The 16,246-nt window shown below is 65.7% G+C and overlaps 1 protein-coding gene across 7 annotated transcripts in view; it reads right to left on the reverse strand.

Annotated features, from left to right (window-relative positions):
* Positions 1–16,246, reverse strand: part of MAD1L1 (mitotic arrest deficient 1 like 1) — a 280,457-nt gene that overhangs the window by 84,791 nt on the left and 179,420 nt on the right. For all 7 annotated transcript variants that reach the window (XR_016225664.1, XM_089320739.1, XM_070064279.2 and 4 more), the window contains 2 exons: positions 10,995–11,083; positions 1,129–1,219 (listed from right to left, as the gene is read on the reverse strand). Coding sequence is in view for 6 of the 7 variants with exons in the window: in XM_089320739.1 (XP_089176865.1) it covers positions 1,129–1,219; positions 10,995–11,083 (180 nt within the window). In the remaining variant the exon portion in view is untranslated. The remainder of the gene's footprint in view (positions 1–1,128; positions 1,220–10,994; positions 11,084–16,246) is intronic.

A 16,246-nucleotide genomic window follows, 5' to 3' on the forward strand; every position in this document is an offset into this window, starting at 1 on the left:
AGGCGGCTGCGAGGAGCACTTCCTTCCCGGGGGGCGGGGGCGGAGAGCCACCTGTGACACTGCTGCTGGGCAGCCACCGTGGCCTGGGCCCAGAACGCCCACTTTATCCCAGGTGTCACCTGCCTCTGGCAGGAACCACGATAAAATCCACGGGCCTTCCACAGCCTGAGGGCCCCACTCTCTGTATTCCTGGAGAACTTCAGAGAAGGCCACAGCAAGGTGGAGCTGACACAAGCAGCCGTCTGCTCTCATGACGGCGGCTCTGTGGGCAGGGGCTGGGGGGCCCGAGCTGCACCGAGGAGCCCTCCCTGGGTGCCCCCTGCAAGCCCACTCCTCCCCCGGCAGGCCCCACAGGTTCCAGGCTCTGCGGACAGTGCCAGCAGAACAAGAAACCAATGGAGGAGGACTGCAGGGTGAGGGCGTCTGTGGGAGGCAGCCCAGGCTGAGCAGAGGCCTAGGGCGGGGCACACACCTGCAGGCCTAGGGCGGGGCAGGCACCTGCAGGCCTAGGGCGGGGCAGCACCTGCAGGCCTAGGGCGGGGCACGCACCTCTAGGGCGGGGCAGCACCTGCAGGCCTAGGGCGGGGAAGGTATCTGCAGGCCTAGGGCGGGGCACGCACCTGCAGGCCTAGGGCGGGGCAGCACCTGCAGGCCTAGGGCGGGGCGGCACCTGCAGGCCTAGGGCGGGGAAGGTATCTGCAGGCCTAGGGTGAGGCGGCACCTGCAGGCCTAGGGCGGGGAAGGTATCTGCAGGCCTAGGGCGGGACGGCACCTGCAGGCCTAGGGCGGGGCAGGTATCTGCAGGCCTAGGGTGGGGCACGCACCTGCAGGCCTAGGGCGGGGCGGCACCTGCAGGCCTAGGGCAGGGCGGCACCTGCAGGCCTAGGGCGGGGAAGGTATCTGCAGGCCTAGGGCGGGGCACACACCTGCAGGCCTAGGGCGGGGCAGCACCTGCAGGCCTAGGGCGGGGCACGCACCTGCAGGCCTAGGGCGGGGCAGCACCTGCAGGCCTAGGGCGGGGCGGCACCTGCAGGCCTAGGGTGAGGCGGCACCTGCAGGCCTAGGGCGGGGCGGCACCTGCAGGCCTAGGGCGGGGCAGCACCTGCAGGCCTAGGGTGGGGCACCTACCTGCAGGCTGCGTCGCTCCAGCTGCAGTTCCAGCTCCTTCTTCTCCTCTTCCAGGCGGCTCCGCTCCCCCTCCAGCTCTTCAATCTTCAACCTGCAAGGAGAGCAGGGCTGATGGAAAGGTGAGGTCACCGGCAGAGGGGCGGGGCTGGGAGGCACAGTCCATTTCCTCCTGACTCAGCCCACAGGGAAGCCACGGCACGGGGGCGGGGGGTGAGGGGGAGACACTGGGCAGTGAGCGAGGGCCGCTTTCAGGGGTGCCGAGTGTCCCCCGCCCACCAGTGCACGCCTGGAGGAAGGAGACGACACGGGGATAGGAAAGGGACCCCAGGGAAAGTCTGTCCCAGGCGGGGCGCGGCAGGACCTGAGGCCTGGGCCACAGAGACGGGGAGCTGCTGGCTGGGGCGGGGCAGTCGCAAACCCTGCAGGAGCCTCTGCTCTTGTCCCAGGCCCCATGGGAGCCACGTGGGAAAGCCCCACCTCACAAGGGTCTCGGAGAAGCACGGGACAGTGACAGCAGAGTGAGAAGTGGGAGGGACGTCCTGCGGACCAAAAGAGCAACTCCTTCCAGACACTCCAATGACTTGTGACAAGACCCTGAGACGGATGCGAACCTGGTCCTGGGGAGGGGGGACAGCACACACTGGGTCCTGGGGACATGGGAGGGGGGACAGCACACACTGGGTCCTGGGGACATGGGAGGGGGGACAGCACACACTGGGTCCTGGGGACATGGGAGGGGGGACAGCACACACTGGGTCCTGGGGACATGGGAGGGGGGACAGCACACACTGGGTCCTGGGGACATGGGGAGGGAGGACAGCGCACACTGGGTCCTGGGGACATGGGGAGGGGGGACAGCACACACTGGGTCCTGGGGACATGGGAGGGGGGACAGCACACACTGGGTCCTGGGGACATGGGAGGGGGGACAGCACACACTGGGTCCTGGGGAGGGGGAACAGCACACACTGGGTCCTGGGGACATGGGGAGGGGGGACAGCACACACTGGGTCCTGGGGACATGGGGAGGGAGGACAGCGCACACTGGGTCCTGGGGACATGGGGAGGGGGGACAGCACACACTGGGTCCTGGGGACATGGGAGGGGGGACAGCACACACTGGGTCCTGGGGACATGGGAGGGGGGACAGCACACACTGGGTCCTGGGGACATGGGAGGGGGGACAGCACACACTGGGTCCTGGGGACATGGGAGGGGGGACAGCACACACTGGGTCCTGGGGAGGGGGAACAGCACACACTGGGTCCTGGGGACATGGGAGGGGGGACAGCGCACACTGGGTCCTGGGGACATGGGAGTGGGGACAGCACACACTGGGTCCTGGGGAGGGGGAACAGCACACACTGGGTCCTGGGGACATGGGGAGGGGGGACAGCGCACACTGGGTCCTGGGGACATGGGAGGGGGGACAGCACACACTGGGTCCTGGGGACATGGGAGGGGGGACAGCGCACACTGGGTCCTGGGGACATGGGAGGGGGGACAGCGCACACTGGGTCCTGGGGACATGGGAGGGGGGACAGCGCACACTGGGTCCTGGGGACATGGGAGGGGGGACAGCGCACACTGGGTCCTGGGGACATGGGAGGGGGGACAGCGCACACTGGGTCCTGGGGACATGGGAGGGGGGACAGCGCACACTGGGTCCTGGGGACATGGGAGGGGGGACAGCGCACACTGGGTCCTGGGGACATGGGAGTGGGGACAGCGCACACTGGGTCCTGGGGACATGGGGAGGGAGGACAGCACACACTGGGTCCTGGGGACATGGGGAGGGGGGACAGCGCACACTGGGTCCTGGGGACATGGGAGTGGGGACAGCGCACACTGGGTCCTGGGGACATGGGAGGGGGGACAGCACACACTGGGTCCTGGGGACATGGGAGTGGGGACAGCGCACACTGGGTCCTGGGGACATGGGAGGGGGGACAGCACACACTGGGTCCTGGGGACATGGGGAGGGGGGACAGCACACACTGGGTCCTGCGGACATGGGGAGGGGGGACAGCGCACACTGGGTCCTGGGGACATGGGAGGGGGGACAGCGCACACTGGGTCCTGGGGACATGGGAGGGGGGACAGCGCACACTGGGTCATGGGGAGGGGGGACAGCACACACTGGGTCCTGGGGACATGGGGAGGGGGGACAGCACACACTGGGTCCTGGGGACATGGGAGGGGGTGACAGCACACACTGGGGTCCCCAGGGGAAAAGAGGGAGTGAGAAAGAAAATTTTAAAAGACTGAATTTGCTGACAGGGATCCAGGAAGCTCAACAAACCGCAAGCACCTGAAATATGCGACAACCACAGGGCGCACCTAGTGAGCCCCAGGGTCCGGCAGAGGGACAGAGAGGTCGCCGGGGCCGGGCGCCCGGCAGACAGGGAGGCTCAGACATCCTTGTTCCAGCAGGGGCTGCTCACACGGACAGACACACTCGGGTCAGGACGCTCGGAAGCACGGGCAGACAGCCCCGGCGCCCTACTGGAGAAGGGCAGCTGCCAGCCCATGGGCCAAGGCAGGACCCCGGAGCAGCAGCCGGGCGCAGCCAGGAAGGAAGGAACCAGAGCCCTTCCGGTCGTCAGGGTGAGGCAGGAAAACGGGAACGCGGAGGGGATGGGCAAGAGGCGACGGCAGCAAGACGACAAGACTGGGCGTAAGCACGGCCACGGCCTGGGCCTCGCTGCCCACCCAGGAGGCAGAGCCACGAGACCCAGAGGGGAGCGACAGGCGGAGCTGCCCACGCCGCTCCACTCCCCAGTCGCCCACAACAGCCAAGGCTGGGCCAGGCTGATACCAGGAGCCTGGAGCTCTGTCCTGGTCTCCCGTGGGTGGCCGAGGCCCAAGTGCTTGGGCCATCACTGCTGCGTCCCGGCGCGTCAGCAGGGCGCTGGGTCAGACGCGTGTAGTGGTCTCAGCAGGCACCGACGGGGCACGTGGCCATCTCAGGCCGGGTCTGACCCGCTGCGCCGCGACACTCACCCCAAACCGGATGTGAACGCGACCCCCAGAGACTTCCACGTGACAGACGGCGCGGGTCCGGCTCCAGACCGCCACCGTCAAGCAAACGCTGTGCTAAGACGAGCCACACGCTTTTTTGGGTCTTGCCGCGCGTGAGGAAGTTATATTTACCCCGTATGCAGCCTGTGCGACGTGCGGCGGCAGCAAGCCCCGACCAACACACACGCCTCAATTACGAAAAGACACTTTCTGGCTGAAAACGCTGACGAGTGCCAGAGCTTTTGGGAAAATGGCACAGACCTGCGTGACACAGGGCAGCCCAGAAGAACACCAGCTAGAGACGCCGGGCGGGCCCCGTGCACACGCGGCAGGCCTCAGAGCACAGCCGCTGGCAAGGGGGTCCTGCATCAGAGAGCATGGACGCCTGACGGGAGCCGGCCAGGGTCAGCCGTCGGTGTCGCCACCTCGGGACTGGAACAACGGCCAGCCCTGACTCAGGAGGCCGCGGGCACTCGGGCTCCCCCGGTCCGCAGGCAGCCCAGCCCACCGGGGAGGGGCTCCGTGAGGCGCCTGGAAGACACCTCTTACAGAAGCATCCCCGACAAGCCCACGCGCGTCTCTGTGCGAACGGGCAGGCTGGCGCCTCGGTCCCTGTGGAAGTGACCTGCTCGGGAAGGCCCAGGCCGCGCGGGCAGACGCAGCGGCGCCGGCTCAGCTCACCGCCGCGCCGAGGCTGCGGCCCCCACACAGCGCGGTGTTGGCCTGCGCGAGGCCTGTGGAGCGGAAGAGGCCCTGACACTGGCCCGGCAGCTGCCCCGGGCGAGGACACAGAGGCCTGCAGTGCTCCCCAACCCAGCTCCGCGACAACTGAGCCCTCGCGGGAACCAAGCCAACGGAACCAGCGACTTGACTCAACGGAAGCCAGCCTGAACGCGAAGCCCCTCTCAGCCCCACTGCAAGGAAACAGGAAAGCTTTGAGTCTGCGCAGCAACGGCTTCGTAGCCACGAGACCCAAGCACGCAGACAAGCAGAATCCTGGAGAGCTGGATTTCGCTGTAACTGAAACGTGTCTTTGCAGGCTCAGTGACAGGGATGAAAGGACAGGACAGAGAGGAGGGAAAGTGTGCACCTGAGCAGAGCTCCCGGCGTGGAGTCTCCCAGGAGCCACCGCGCGGCAGGAGATCCACAGGCGGCAACAGCACAAGGACGGCGCCTGGGACCAGACACCTCACTCGGTCCTCAGGGCCAAGCCCGCAGAAGGGGAAACAGGCCCTCTGGGGGCTGCCTGGGACACCAGCCCCCTTCCCAGAGGAGCGAGTTAACCGGCACAGGTGACTCCCAGGGTGTGTGTGGCAGGGCCAGCCACCAGGACACTGCCTTTGCCGGGCGACAGGTCTCAGGACACCGCGGGTGCTGAAGGCCTGCGAAGGAACACGCCTGGCTGTTGCTGCAGCCTCACGGCCACGACCATGGCCGCTGTGCCCAGATCCACCCTCACGGCCACGACCGTGGCTGCTGAGCCCAGATCCACCCTCACGGCCACGACCATGGCTGCTGAGCCCAGATCCACCCTCACGGCCGCGACCGTGGCCGCTGAGCCCAGATCCACCCTCACGGCCGCGACCAGGGCCGCTGCGCCCAGATCCACCCTCACGGCCGCGACCGTGGCCGCTGAGCCCAGATCCACCCTCACGGCCGCGACCAGGGCCGCTGCGCCCAGATCCACCCTCATGGCTGCGACTGTGGCCACTGTGCCCAGATCCACCCTCACACAACACGAGGTGTGCACTTGAGAAGGGACATGTCCCCTGCTGTCCCTAGGTCAGCCCACGGCCCTGCCCGCACGTCCACAGACACAACCCCTTCTCTCCTCGCTCCGTATGCACTGCCCAGGCACAAGCCGAGGTGGCAGGCATGCAGAGAACCAGGTTCTGTCAGCTGGGAAGGTGAGGCACCTGCCTGTGCCAGCTGACAAATGGGCTGTGACCGCTCCAGTGACCAACCACAAAGGGATGAAGAGGGTGAGCTGCCGGGGACTCAGGAGAGAGGGGCTGGGAACCCCACAGACGCAGAAGCTGAGCCAACTACAAACAGGACGGGGCCCAGGCAACCGTGCCCACCCGACCTGGAGCTGCTGGGAAGACAGACAGCAGGTGTGGCGGCCAGGATGGGCACGTGGCGGGGGACAGCCTTGCAAGCGTCTGAGACCCCCAGGACAGCGTGGCAGGGATGGACGGACCAGCAGCCCAGGAGACGTGGAGAGACGAGGCGCCGCCAGGCCACGCGTGCAGGAAACCCGGGACGGCCCCTCCCAGAGCTCCCAGACACGCGGTCTGCCCTGGCAGGGGTGGATGACCAGCCTGGAAGGTGCTGGAGGAGGCCGGCTCCAGGTGGGCAGTGGTGCGCTCGCATGCTAGTGCCTGGAGAGACCCAGGGACAGTCCCGCCACCACTCCAGCCAGCCCACAGGACGCGGGGAGTGGGGCGGGTGTCGGGCCAGGCGGTCAGCACACCGGCAGGGACCCCCGTGCTGCACATGGGACTGCCTGGGCCCGTTTCTGGCTGACTCCTGCTTCCTGCTCGTGGGCATCCATGGGTCCAAGCCAGCGGGAAGACAGACGACACGGGGAGAACAGAACCTCAGAGGCATCGTTCCCACGCAGGGGCGGAGCACACCCCCACTCATGTGTGCCAAGCACAGTCCAACGGGAGAACGCGAGGAGCGCAGCGCGAGAGCAGGAGCGGGAGCATACGGGCTGGGGGACGGTGCCCAGGTGAACACACGGAACACGAAGGGGGGTCCCACATCCAGATAAAGACGTCTCAGAAGACACGGGGTGGTGAGCACACGGGCTGGGGGACGGTGCCCAGGTGAACACACGGAACACGAGGAGGGGTCCCACATCCAGATAAAGACGTCTCAGAAGACACGGTGGGGGGAGCACACGGGCTGGGGGACGGTGCCCAGGTGAACACACGGAACACGAGGGGGGGTCCCACATCCAGATAAAGATGTCTTAGAAGACACGGTGGGGGGAGCACACGGGCTGGGGGACGGTGCCCAGGTGAACACACGGAACACGAGGGGGGGTCCCACATCCAGATAAAGACGTCTCAGAAGACACGGTGGGGGGAGCACACGGGCTGGGGGACGGTGCCCAGGTGAACACACGGAACACGAGGGGGGTCCCACATCCAGATAAAGACGTCTCAGAAGACACGGGGTGGGGAGCACACGGGCTGGGGGACGGTGCCCAGGTGAACACACAGAACACGAGGGGGGGTCCCATATCCAGATAAAGATGTCTCAGAAGACATGGTGGGGGGGAAGCACACGGGCTGGGGGACGGTGCCCAGGGGAACACACGGAACACGAGGGGGGGTCCCACATCCAGATAAAGACGTCTCAGAAGACACGGTGGGGGGAGCACACGGGCTGGGGGACGGTGCCCAGGTGAACACACGGAACACGAGGGGGGGTCCCACATCCAGATAAAGACGTCTCAGAAGACACGGTGGGGGGAGCACACGGGCTGGGGGACGGTGCCCAGGTGAACACACGGAACACGAGGGAGGGTCCCACATCCAGATAAAGACGTCTCAGAAGACACGGGGGGTGGGGGGCAGGGTCACCGAGAAACTCAGGACGACGCTCAGGGACTGCAGGGCAGGAGTCCATGGAATCGCAGCCCCCAGTGCCCGGCACAGCCCCAGGCAGGAGGCACACAAAGCACTAGGTCTGGGAAGCTCTGCCCCTTGACCTCAGGGCAGCGCTGGGGCCCCTCTCTCCTGGTGGCTGGTGGTAGGCCAGCAAGGGCCTGGGTTTGCTGGCCACAGCACAGTCGGCACGGGAGCCCTGGCTGGGTGGACACTCCCTCTCTGTGATGGTGCAGCCTTGCCAAGCACAGGCCTCGCCCATTCCGCCCCAGAGGGACACTGCGAGGCTCCAGGAGTTTGGCGCTGGAGCCCTCTGCCTGCTGGGAGCGCTGGTGCCCACGGCCGGCTGTGGCCACCTTTCAAATGAGATGGACTGCTGAGGCCCAGGCCCAAGGACACACACAGTGAACAGGATGTCACAGCTTCAAACAAGACCAAGCTAACAAGAGCCAGCGGAGGTCTGGGCTGGGGGTGTGACTGCAGCCAGTGGCCCCATGCCCCGACTGGCCCCACATCCGAGTTCTGGAAGCCCAGTGGGCAGCGACCATCCTCCCACTGCGCATGCGCGGGAAGGAGACTTAGCGCAAACACGCTCTTTAAAAAGAGGAAGAAGGGCCGGTGCTGTGGCACAGGCTAGGCCTCTGCCTGCAGTGCCAGCATCCCATATGGGCCCTGGACTGAGTCCCGGCTGCTCCGCTTCCAATTAGCTCTAATCGCCTGGGAAAAGCCCCTGCACCCATGTGGGAGACCCAAGAAGCAGCTCCGGGCTCCTGGCTTTGGCCTGGCCCAGGCACGCTGAAGCATCCGGCGAGTGAACCAGGAGACAGAAGGCCTCTCTCTTCTGTCTCTCCTCTCTAACTCTGCCTTTCAAATAAGTAAGAAGTGAATATTAAGAAAAGGAAAAAAGAGGAACAGCCTAGCACATGGGTGTCTGGATGGGACGCAGCCCGGGGGGTGGGACCCCGTGAGTGGGCCAGTGTCTACAGAGCGCTCAGCGCGAGGCAGGGGCCCGTAGGCGGTGTGCGCGGCTGGGAGGCGCGGGCTCCTGGCGTGTGACTGACGGGCCGGTGCGGACGAGTGCGGCCTCCCGCACCATCCCGTCAGCAGCCCACGCAGGATCTGCCACGGCTGCGACTGGCAGCGGGGGCCAACGAGCCAGATTAGTTCCGGCCCAGAGGCCCCAGCCGCTGCCCCTGCCGCCTCCCCGCAGCCTCCCCGCTCCTCTGCGAGCAGAAAAATGACTGCGAAGCAACTCGTGCACGTATGACCGATGTAAAACAAGCGCGTGCATGTGTGTGCACGCGTGTGCATGTGCACACGCGGACCACCCCTCCACACGCCTGTGAAGGCAGGCCGGCCGTGGCGGGGCCGTGGAGGAGCCACACGCCTGGGCACCCCTCTCCCTTCCTATGAACCCACTCGCACGGCTGAGGGTCTGGGGGACGCACTGCACCCCGGGCGCCTGCCCTCGGGTGAGGGTCTCCAGCCCGCCGGACGCTGACCGCCGCTTCACTGTCTGCTGTGAGCCTGCAGTGGTGGGGGCAGTGCCCGTGAGGAAGGCGGGGGGGGGGGACTCCTGGGACAGCGGCCCACTCTGAAGCAGAAATGGCATCGAGGCACCCGCGCTGGGGGTGTGGACTCTGGTGGCTGGGCCCTTGCCCTCGCCTGGCAGGGCCTCCCCTGCACACAGTCCAGTCCAGCTACCTCCTTCCTGAGCAGCCGGGGAGCCTTGGTCACAACAAGCCACCAAGTCCCAATCCTGAGCACGGCTCCAGGGAGACATCGCAGGTGGAGCCAAGGCCCTGGCGCCAGGAAGCGGGGGCAGCGGCTGAAGCCCCCGTGAGGACGCGGCCTGGCTCAGGCTCCCGGCCGCCCCCCCCCCCCCCCCCCCCGCCGCAGCAGAGGAGGAGCTGGATCTGCCGGTGGGCACCTCCGCGAGGCCTCCTGAGCACGGTCCACCCATGTCCATCCCTTCCGCACAGCTGCAGGACAGAGGCTGACCGCCCTTTCAACGTCGAGACAGAGAAGCCCGCGTGCCAGCCCATCCCATGCAGCCCAGACTCGCGCTGGCAGGGCGCCCCCTCCGGTACCCTGGGAGCCAGAGACGACAGGCGCGGCCTCCGCCTGACAGCTGCACCGGCCGACTCCCAGGTCCAGCGCTCCAGGGCACCACCGGATGGCTCCCTGGGACTGGGGCCCAGAGGTCCATCTGCCTCCCATGGTCTGCCTGATCCCTCCCTGGGCCTCACACAGATGCCCGGCCTGCCTGGAAAGCCCTCTGGGAACGACACCGCGGCTCAATAGGCTAATCTTCCGCCTGCAGCGCCAGCACACCGGGTTCTAGTCCCGGTCGGGGCGCCGGATTCTGTCCCGGTTGCCCCTCTTCCAGGCCAGCTCTCTGCTGTGGCCTGGGAGTGCAGTGGAGGATGGCCCAAGTGCTTGGGCCCTGCACCCTATGGGAGACCAGGAGAAGCTCCTGGCTCCTGGCTTCGGATCAGCACAGCGCGCCAGCTGCGGCGGCCATTGGAGGGTGAACCAACGGCAAAGGAAGACCCTTCTCTCTGTCTCTCTCTCTCTCACTGTCCACTCTGCCTGTCAAAAAAAAAAAAAAAAAAAAAACAACAACAACAAAAAAAAACCATACAAGAAAGCCCTCTGGGCTGCTCGAGCCCACCACGGGGTTGAAACACCACAGCAGAGCCCCAGCCCACCTGCTGGGCTGCTCCTAGAAGTGGGGGTGTCCTGCTCAGGACTGTGTAGAAACTGCTTCTGCTGAGCCAGGGCCCCCGGCCGGGGCCGGCCAGCCCACCCTTGCCAAGCCCCTCTTCCCCCACCTGGGGCTGGCGGCTACAGATGCTACACCACGTCACGGCTCTCTTCCATTCCAAGCTTCCCAGGCCACGGCCCCCCAGGCCTCGGTGTCCCTGGCTGTCACGCTCCCCACACAGAACCAACACACGTGCTCACGGCACCGTGTCACAGCCACGCAGCCACACGGACCCCACGCCTGGTAAGGTGCACATGTCACATGGTCGCTTCCGCAGGCTCATTGGAGGCTGGGGCACACACACACCTGAAGATACCGATGACAGAAGCACACGCACAACCCAGCGCCCCAGGTGTTTGCCCTCAGTGGTGAACAGCCTCAGGCAGAGTGCCTCGGCCAAGCTGGTCCTCGCCCCAGCTCTGGGCGGGACCACAGCTGCTCAGCTGTCCCGGCCGCCCTACCTGAGGGAGTCCACCTCCTCCCTGGAGAAGCGGAAGCTCGGCTCGGCAGAGCTGGACCTCGTCGTCAGCATCTTCAGCTCCATCTCCAGCTACGAGGAAACAGAGCAAATCAGAGGACGCAGGAGCCCACGGGCAGCCCAGGCTCTGTGTCCATGGGCAGAACCCCCAGGGGAGAGCTTGGACCCCCGCAGCCTGGGCGCCAGGCCACAGAACAAGGGGCCTATGCAGCCCCGAGTTCTTGCCTCTGGGGCTTCTGTCTCTGCAGCAGCCACACACACGGCCCAGGAATTCAAGTCACTCCACACTGCCAGCTGAGCCTGCAGGCTGCTCACCCACCCCAGCAGGGGCGGGGAGCCCCTAGGGGCTACAGGGCCGCGGGCCTTTCCTTCCTGCCATCTGCAACCTCAGAAGTGACACTGCCTCTCTGAGCCTGGGATTCCACTTCTGAAAGTTAGTAAGGAGGGGGCCTGGACGGGTGCTGGCCGGCAGAGGGGGCCTGGAGGGCACTGGCCAGCAGAGGGGGCTGGGGACAGGCGCTGGCCGGCAGAGGGGGCTGGGGACAGGCGCTGGCTGGCAGAGGGGCCTGGACGGGTGCTGGCTGGCAGAGGGGGCCTGGTCAGGTGCTGGCCGGCAGAGGGGGCTGGAGACTGGCGCTGGCCAACAGAGGGGGCTGGGGACAGGCGCTGGCCAGCAGAGGGGGCTGGGGACAGGCGCTGGCCAGCAGAGGGGGCTGGGGACAGGCGCTGGCCGGCAGAGGGACCTGGCGACAGGCACTGGCCAGCAGAGGGGCCTAGTCGGGTGCTGGCCGACAGAGGGGGCTGGATGGGTGCTGGCCGGCAGAGAGGGCTGGGGACAGGTGCTGGCCGGCACAGGGGCCACAGGCACCTTCCCCTTGGGGACAGCTCAGCCCCTTCCCTCGCGTGGCCTCACTGCCCTTGTCTTTGGCCCACCTGAGCAGCCAGGAGAGCCTGTGGCCTACCTGGCAGCTCACCACAGGCAGGCGCCTCGTCAGGGGCTGTCGAGTGCCCTCAGGGGGGCAGCCGGGGCACCACAAGGTCCTCACCGTGGGCCTGATTTCAGGCCACAAGGCCTCCACACCTATGAGTGCCACAGCAGGGCAAAGCCGGGTGTCCAGGGGCTGCGGCCACAGGGCCCATCTCTCTCCTCTTGGGAAGAGGCCATGGGAAGAGGCTCACGGCTGCTCTGTCCCAGAGGCAGCAAGCAGGGTGGGGTAGGGCAGGGAGGCACGGACTTACTCCCAGCACAGACCCACACAGCAGCTGGCCCGGCCCACGCCTGCCCCGGCCGCGCACAACTCCTGCCCACGGCTCCGAGTGTTTGGACCCGGGAGCTCCAGTGGGAAGCAGGCTCTGTGGGACGCAGTCCCCGTGCTCTGTCCACTGCCCAGGAAGGACTCTGGAAGCACTGGTGTGTGCTGGACTCGGGACGGCGAGACGGCGTTTCCCTGGGGAAGTGTTACTGTACTCAGATCCCCACGTTCGCTGGAGTGGAGCGGTGGGACATCCCCGGGGCCCTGTCCTCTCAGGTCCGTTTGACCTCTGCTGTCTGCAGGGCGGGGACGCTGTGCGCGCACACGGGGAGGTGCCCTGGCAGGCCCGGGCACGCTGAGCCACGGCTCTCAGTCCCTATTTTGAGCGGAGATGCTATTAACTTCCCAGCAGAACTGTGACTAATTGATTTGTGCTGCTGGCTTTATTTCAAGTGCCAGGCATGTGGCCTAACTTCTCGTCCTCCCGTTTTCCACCCGTAACCTGCGCTCTGATCCTCAGGGTTCTACCTCTCGCCGCCCTAAGGTTCACCCTACTCCCCTGACTGCAGCCTGAGACTGCGCATGCGCACGCGCACTGTGGCCTCCTGCCCTCGGGCTGAGCGGTCTCCCTGGCTCTGACCAGGAGCTCTTCCACTGCACTTACTCCCCGCTTCCACGCGCCTGAGTCGCGCCTCTCCTCGGAACCCAGACGTGTTTAGAACAAGGGCTCTGTCCTGCCTCCCGTTTGCTTTCCAAGTTTCAGGTGTTAGGAGCTTTTTCTCCCGTGGCTTTGCATCTGATTTCAAATCTTGCCACATCCCAGAGGCTGCGCTGGCTCACCTGCCTGGTTATGAATGTCTCATCCACTTACGTGACTCATCTCTGCACACTCGTGGGCACTCTCCACAGAGAGGAAGCGAGGGGTCTCTCTCTGGGGCAGAGACACAGACAGCGCATGCATACACCATGTGCACACACACACCCACACACTGTGTCTAGTCTGGGGATGAGACTGCTCGCATGTACACATGTGCACACACACACACCGTGTCTAGCCTGGGGATGAGACTGCTCACATGTACACATGTGCACACACACACACCGTGTCTAGCCTGAGGATGAGACTGCTCACGTGTACACATGTGCACACACACACACCGTGTCTAGCCTGGGGATGAGACTGCTCACATGTACACATGTGCACACACACACACTGTATCTAGCGTGGGGATGAGACTGCTCACGTGTATACACGTGTGCACGCGCGCACACACACACACACACACCGTGTCTAGTCTGGGGATGAGACTGCTCGCATGCACACACGTACACACGTGCACACACACACCCACACGCTGTGTCTAGTCTGGGGATGAGACTGCTCACATGTACACACGTGCACACACACACCCACACGCTGTGTCTAGTCTGGGGATGAGACTGCTCACATGTACACATGTGCACACACACTGTATCTAGCGTGGGGATGAGACTGCTCACGTGTATACACGTGTGCGTGCACGCACACACCCACACACTGTGTCTAGTCTGGGGACACTGCTCACGTGTACACATGTGCACACACACACACTGTGTCTAGCCTGGGGATGAGACTGCTCACATGTACACATGTGCACACACACACCATGTCTAGCGTGGGGATGAGACTGCTCACGTGTACACACACGCACATGCACACATGGCGCCTCTGGCATCCTGGTTACTCTTGGCTCACTCCTGACACCGTGGGTTATTAAGTGAAACATCTCTCTCACTCCTGGCCTTCGGACAAGCTTCCGGATTGTTCCTGTCGAGCTGTTCCTGGAGGGAGGCAGTCCTGGTCCCCTTGAGCGAGCGCTGGGCAGCGCCTCTGCCTGTTCTCAACAACGCAGCACAGCTTGAACCAAAGTCACTGTGACCACGACTCCAACCCTGCCACGTGTGCTGTGCTGCAGCCAGCAGAGGTCGGCCCGTGGCCCCGAGGAACACGTGTGGCGTGCGGCGTGGCTCCCTGGCTGCCACGAGTGGACCTGGCTGCCCGCCGCGTCTCCCTGGTTAAGACACCGACACGGTGGTGCCTCACACAGCTCAAAGAATGCGATCAGACGACAATCTCACTTTGTGCACACAGCACTGGGAAGCACTGTCACCCCTCGCCTGCCGTTCATCCTGATGGCCAGGGGCAGAGCCAGGAATCTGGGCACTGGCCGGGGCAGGGGGAGAGCTGGGGGGCACGACGGCACAAAAGCAGGCCAGAGGGGGGTTTCTCCCCCCACCTCCTGCACCTGCTCCAGCTCCCCCGGGCCTCTGGCCTTCAGACTCGGACTGAGTCACACAGGGGTCCCCCGGGGTCCCCAGCTCACACACACTGGTAGTGGGACTTCTCAGCCCTGCAAGCCACCTGAGAGCGGACAGCCAGGTGCCCTCGGCTCTGTCCCACGCGGCTCTAACCGGGGCGCTATCCCCCACAGCTGTGGGAGGGAGGACTCCTTCCCAGCCACCACACGTCTATTAGGTGGGCAAATTCCACCTCGCAGACCGCAGCCCCGGCTCCCCGCTGCGGGGCACAGGCCGCTCTCCCCGCTGGGCCTGAGCTGGGCCCCGCCGCCTGACTCGGAGCTCCGGCGGCCGCCTCCCGGCCCCCTCGGCCCCGGCGCTGCACCGGCCAGCCTTCTCTCAGCGGAGCTGGCGCGACAGCTCCACCTGCTCCCCGTCTGAGGGCTCCTATTTCTCCTCTTGGTTTTCTAGGGCCGCGCGATGTCCCTCTAGCACTCACGGCTGAAGGGGAGCTTCACGAACTCCAGCTCTGAGCGCGAGGCCCGAGCTCTTTGATCCAGCTCCAACCAGACGGCCTGCTTCCAGTCACTCAGCCTCCCTGGCGCCCCGCCAGCAAGACGCGGGCAGGAGGCGGCGTGCCGGGCGTCCACATCCAGCCCCGGCACTGCCCCTCCACGGGCATCTGCCTCCACGCGGGCTCCGATTTCAGCCGAATTTCCGTTTGGCCAAAGTTCAAGTTTGCCATTTTTGCTTCCACACTTGCTATTTTTGGATACTTTCCAGAAAAGAAGTGGGGAAATGCTGACTTATGCCACCATGCTCCAAGCAGAACTCAAGCCCTTTCTTCGTGATCTGTAACCTCAGACTCCTGACCAACGAGCTCCAGGCTTCATTCTCACAGGGGCCACCTCCCCACCCCCAGGAGCGAGTGCCGGATCCACCCAGGCCTGCGCTGAGCTGGGGCTGGCCCACCCTCCCCTCCCCTCCCAGCCCTGTGCTGGTGCTGGGGCTGGCCCACCCCTCCCAGCCCTGCGCTGGTGCTGGGGCTGGCCCACCCTCCCCTCCCAGCCCTGTGCTGGTGCTGGGGCTGGCCCACCCTCCCCTCACAGCCCTGTGCTGGTGCTGGGGCTGGCCCACCCTCCCCTCCCAGCCCTGCGCTGGTGCTGGGGCTGGCCCACCCTCCCCTCCCAGCCCTGTGCTGGTGCTGGGGCTGGCCCACCCCTCCCCTCACAGCCCTGTGCTGGTGCTGGGGCTGGCCCACCCTCCCCTCCCAGGCCTGTGCTGGTGCTGGGGCTGGCCCACCCCTCCCCTCCCCTCCCAGGCCTATGCTGGTGCTGGGGGCTGGCCCACCCCTCCCCTCCCAGGCCTGTGCTGGTGCTGGGGCTGGCCCACCCCTCCTCTCCCAGGCCCCCTCTGCAGGGCAGTGGGTGCTGACCGTGGATACACAAGAAGGGTCTGTGGGTCACTTTCCCGTCTGCCTCCCAACTCGGACACGCCTCACGCCACCACAGCGACCACACCTTCTCCGTGTTTCCTAAGCACAGTGGGCTGGGGTCTCTGCAGGGGGCCTTTCGACATGGGCAACGGCCACAGGCCCCCCACCCAACAAGTATGAAGAGCACCACAAGGCATCGTCACATCCCTCGGACCAGCTGCTATCACACCTGAGCAGAGGCAACCAGGACAGCAGCCCGGAGGACAACAC

This window comes from Oryctolagus cuniculus, chromosome 19 (assembly GCF_051225735.1).
Source record: "Oryctolagus cuniculus isolate XC-2025 breed Fujian yellow rabbit chromosome 19, ASM5122573v1, whole genome shotgun sequence".
NCBI classification, from domain to species: Eukaryota; Metazoa; Chordata; class Mammalia; order Lagomorpha; family Leporidae; genus Oryctolagus; species Oryctolagus cuniculus.